Below are 2,793 nucleotides of genomic sequence, written 5' to 3' on the forward strand. Positions count from 1 at the left end.
TTTTTTTTTTTTTTTTTTTTTTTTTTCTTGAGATATGCTCTTACTCTGAAACCCAGGCTGGAGTGCAGTGGTATGATCTTGGCTCACTGCAACCTCTGCCTCCCTGGCCCAAGCAATTCTCCTGCCTGAACCTCCCAAGTAGCTGGGACTCCAGGTGTGCGCCACCACGCCCAGCTAATTTTGGTACTTTTGTAGAAACAGGGTCTCACTGTGTTGCCCAGGCTGGTCTCCAACTTCTGAGCTGAAGCAATCCACCTGCCTTGGCCTCCCAAAGTGTGGGATTACAGGTGTGAGCCACTGCACCTGGCTGCTGAAGCTTTTTAAAAGAGCTGAGGGCTCGGATGTGCTTAGCTCCACATCCAGCACTGAGTAAATGCTTAACAAATGACTGTGTTACGACCAAGAATTACTGTTTCACTCTCCCTCCTTCCCTCTCCTCTGCTCCCCCAAACTACTCAGCATCCTGGCACTGCAGGCTCACACTTAGCCCTGGACACCCAGATTCATCCTCCCCACTGGGATGGCATAGAAGAGACTTTAAAACCAAATGAGCCAAGACTCCAAGCTCTGACCACACCTCCCACCCCCACTAGTCTTCTCTATGCACCCCCTCTGGCTGTAGCCCCCAGCCAGGTTCTGGAGCCAGGTAGCTACATGGCAGAGCATTTAATGTGTGCCTGGCAGCCATAGGCACCATTCTCCACACAGAATGCAGGGGACAGGTGCACAAGAGGCTGAGACCTCAGCAGGGCTAACTGTCCTTGTCTCAGGAGCCCTACCTGACCAGGCTTGGGCCAGGCCTTGGAGAGTGGGAGTAGGGGCCCAGCCCCGTGTCTACAGTCTCTGGCTCCATGGGCACCAGGCGCCAGTTCCTCGCACCCAGTACTCCCATTGCTAGGGCTGCTGAAACCTGCAGGGTGGCAGAGCTGCGCAGGACTCACCCTATAACCATGTCCTCTGTGGTTCTGCTGCTGCAGCGAAGCATTTCCAATGCTGAGACCCGCGTGTGTAGGAAGGTGAGCTCACAATGGCGTGACGTCTGCAAAAATTTCATGAGGAGGTATCAGCCTAGAATTACCCAGGGCCTCTTGGAGGGAGAAACTGCCCAGGAGATCTGTGTGGACCTCAGGTTGTGTGAACCTTCTATGGGTGAGTGCAGAGGTGACAGCAGGGATGCCTCCTGAGGGGTGGAGACAGTTTCCCCCAGGATACATCAAAGCTGCCTTCTTAGGACACATTACTCCCGCCATCTCCCAGCACGGGAAAGTGTGGAGAACTGAGCAGATGGACTTTAGCTAGAAATGTTTGAGAAATACTGAGTAGAGCTTGGGCTTCAGACACAGGTAGTCGTGGAGTAAAATCTGGTCTCCATCTCTCCCTGGCTGTGTGACCTTAAGCAAATAACTTGACCTCTCTGAGCTTCAGTTTCTTCATCTGTGAAGGGGAGATAGCAATCCTGATTTTTGAGATTGGAATGAGAATTGAAGGAGGTCACCGTGTGTGTAGACCTGACCCTGGAGAAATGTCCTCAGACTGAGGCTATTCAAGGTCATCAGACCCTCAGTCAAACTCCAATCCCCAGCCCAGCATGGGCCTCTGGGGTCGGGAACTGGGGCCACATCCTCCCCCACAATTCTGGGTCCTGAGAGCTGGGCTAGGGAACCCTTCAGGCAGGGGAGCCTGAGGCCTTTCCCTCCATGGCTGCCCAGGCTGTGCCTGGAGAGAACAGGACTCGGCTGTAGGAAGTGGGGCCAGAAAGGGGCTTTGGCAGCTCAGCTGGCGCTTGCCAATGCTCTGGGATTCTATGGTAGCAGATCGGGGGTCCCCACCATTTCCTGTCATGGGAGCTTGTGACTTTTCTATTCAAGGCCCCACAACCTGCTCAGGCTGCCGACTGGCTTCCAGGATGTGCCACTGGGTGTGTTCAGTAGGGACGGGTGGCTGCGAGACCTTAAGCAAGTAACATTCTGAGTGTCTGCTTCCCCATGGGGACCCACCACATCTGCCCACAGCTGGCTGTTCTCTCTGCTCCAGGTTCCCTCTGAGCCCTCTCACCCTGTCCTGTGGAAGAAGCATAGGCTCCTGTCCTCAGATCCCGGGAACCTCAGCAACCTCCACCGGCTCCTCGCTTCCTCCGTCCAGAATCCACTCTCCAGTCTCCCTTCCCCGACTCCCTCTGCTGCGCTCCCCTCTCAGGAGAATAAAGTGTCAAGCAAGATTTTAGTTGCAGCTTCTTCTCCTTTGGTGGATTTGAGGGGTGGGTGTCAGTGGCATGCTGGGGTGAGCTGTGTAGTCCTTCAATAAATGTCTGTCGTGTGTCCCATACACTGTTGTAGATGCTACGGATTTAGCCATGAACGAGACAACCTTAACAGCATTCACACAGTTAATGCTTACTGAGCACTCACCACAGCCATGCGTTATTCTGAGAGGCCGGGGCACACAGTGGCTATGTCCCCAGAAGCTCTCAGACCAGTGGGGGAGACCAGCAACGTTAGAGATTTTTTTGTTTTGTTTTGGTGAAAAGGAACAGAAACCCATCTTTTGCTTCTTGCCACAGGCAGCCTTCCTTTGCTGTTTCGGGGGAGTGTATCATTTAGGGCCCTTTTGGTTGCAAGCAACAGAAGCCTCAGCCCATTCTGGCCTAATTAAAAAAGGTAATTTACTGGTTCAAATAATTAACCAGTCCACAGATATGTTCAGGCACAGAATGATCCAGAAATGTGTGGCGTCACCAGAGCCCCAGTCCTGTTTTATTGCAATTTTTCGTTCTCCCCACCTCTGTATATTGAA

The 2,793-nt window shown here is 52.9% G+C and overlaps 1 protein-coding gene across 2 annotated transcripts in view; it reads left to right on the forward strand.

Annotated features, from left to right (window-relative positions):
- The window catches only part of GNLY (granulysin), a 5,103-nt gene extending 2,778 nt beyond the window's left edge, over nt 1-2,325 (forward strand). The window contains exons 4-5 of one of the 2 annotated variants that reach the window (XM_017856306.1): nt 978-1,149; nt 2,035-2,218. In XM_017856306.1, coding sequence (XP_017711795.1) covers nt 978-1,149; nt 2,035-2,045 — 183 coding nt within the window. In that variant the 3' untranslated portion in view covers nt 2,046-2,218. Of the gene's footprint in view, nt 1-977; nt 1,150-2,034 lie in introns of both variants that reach the window. The other variant, XM_017856305.1, reaches the window with a different exon arrangement.
- Nucleotides 2,326-2,793: the final 468 nt, after the last annotated feature.

The sequence above is a fragment of the Rhinopithecus bieti genome, unplaced genomic scaffold, assembly GCF_001698545.2.
Source record: "Rhinopithecus bieti isolate Rb0 unplaced genomic scaffold, ASM169854v2 scaffold_44368, whole genome shotgun sequence".
Taxonomy (NCBI): Eukaryota; Metazoa; Chordata; class Mammalia; order Primates; family Cercopithecidae; genus Rhinopithecus; species Rhinopithecus bieti.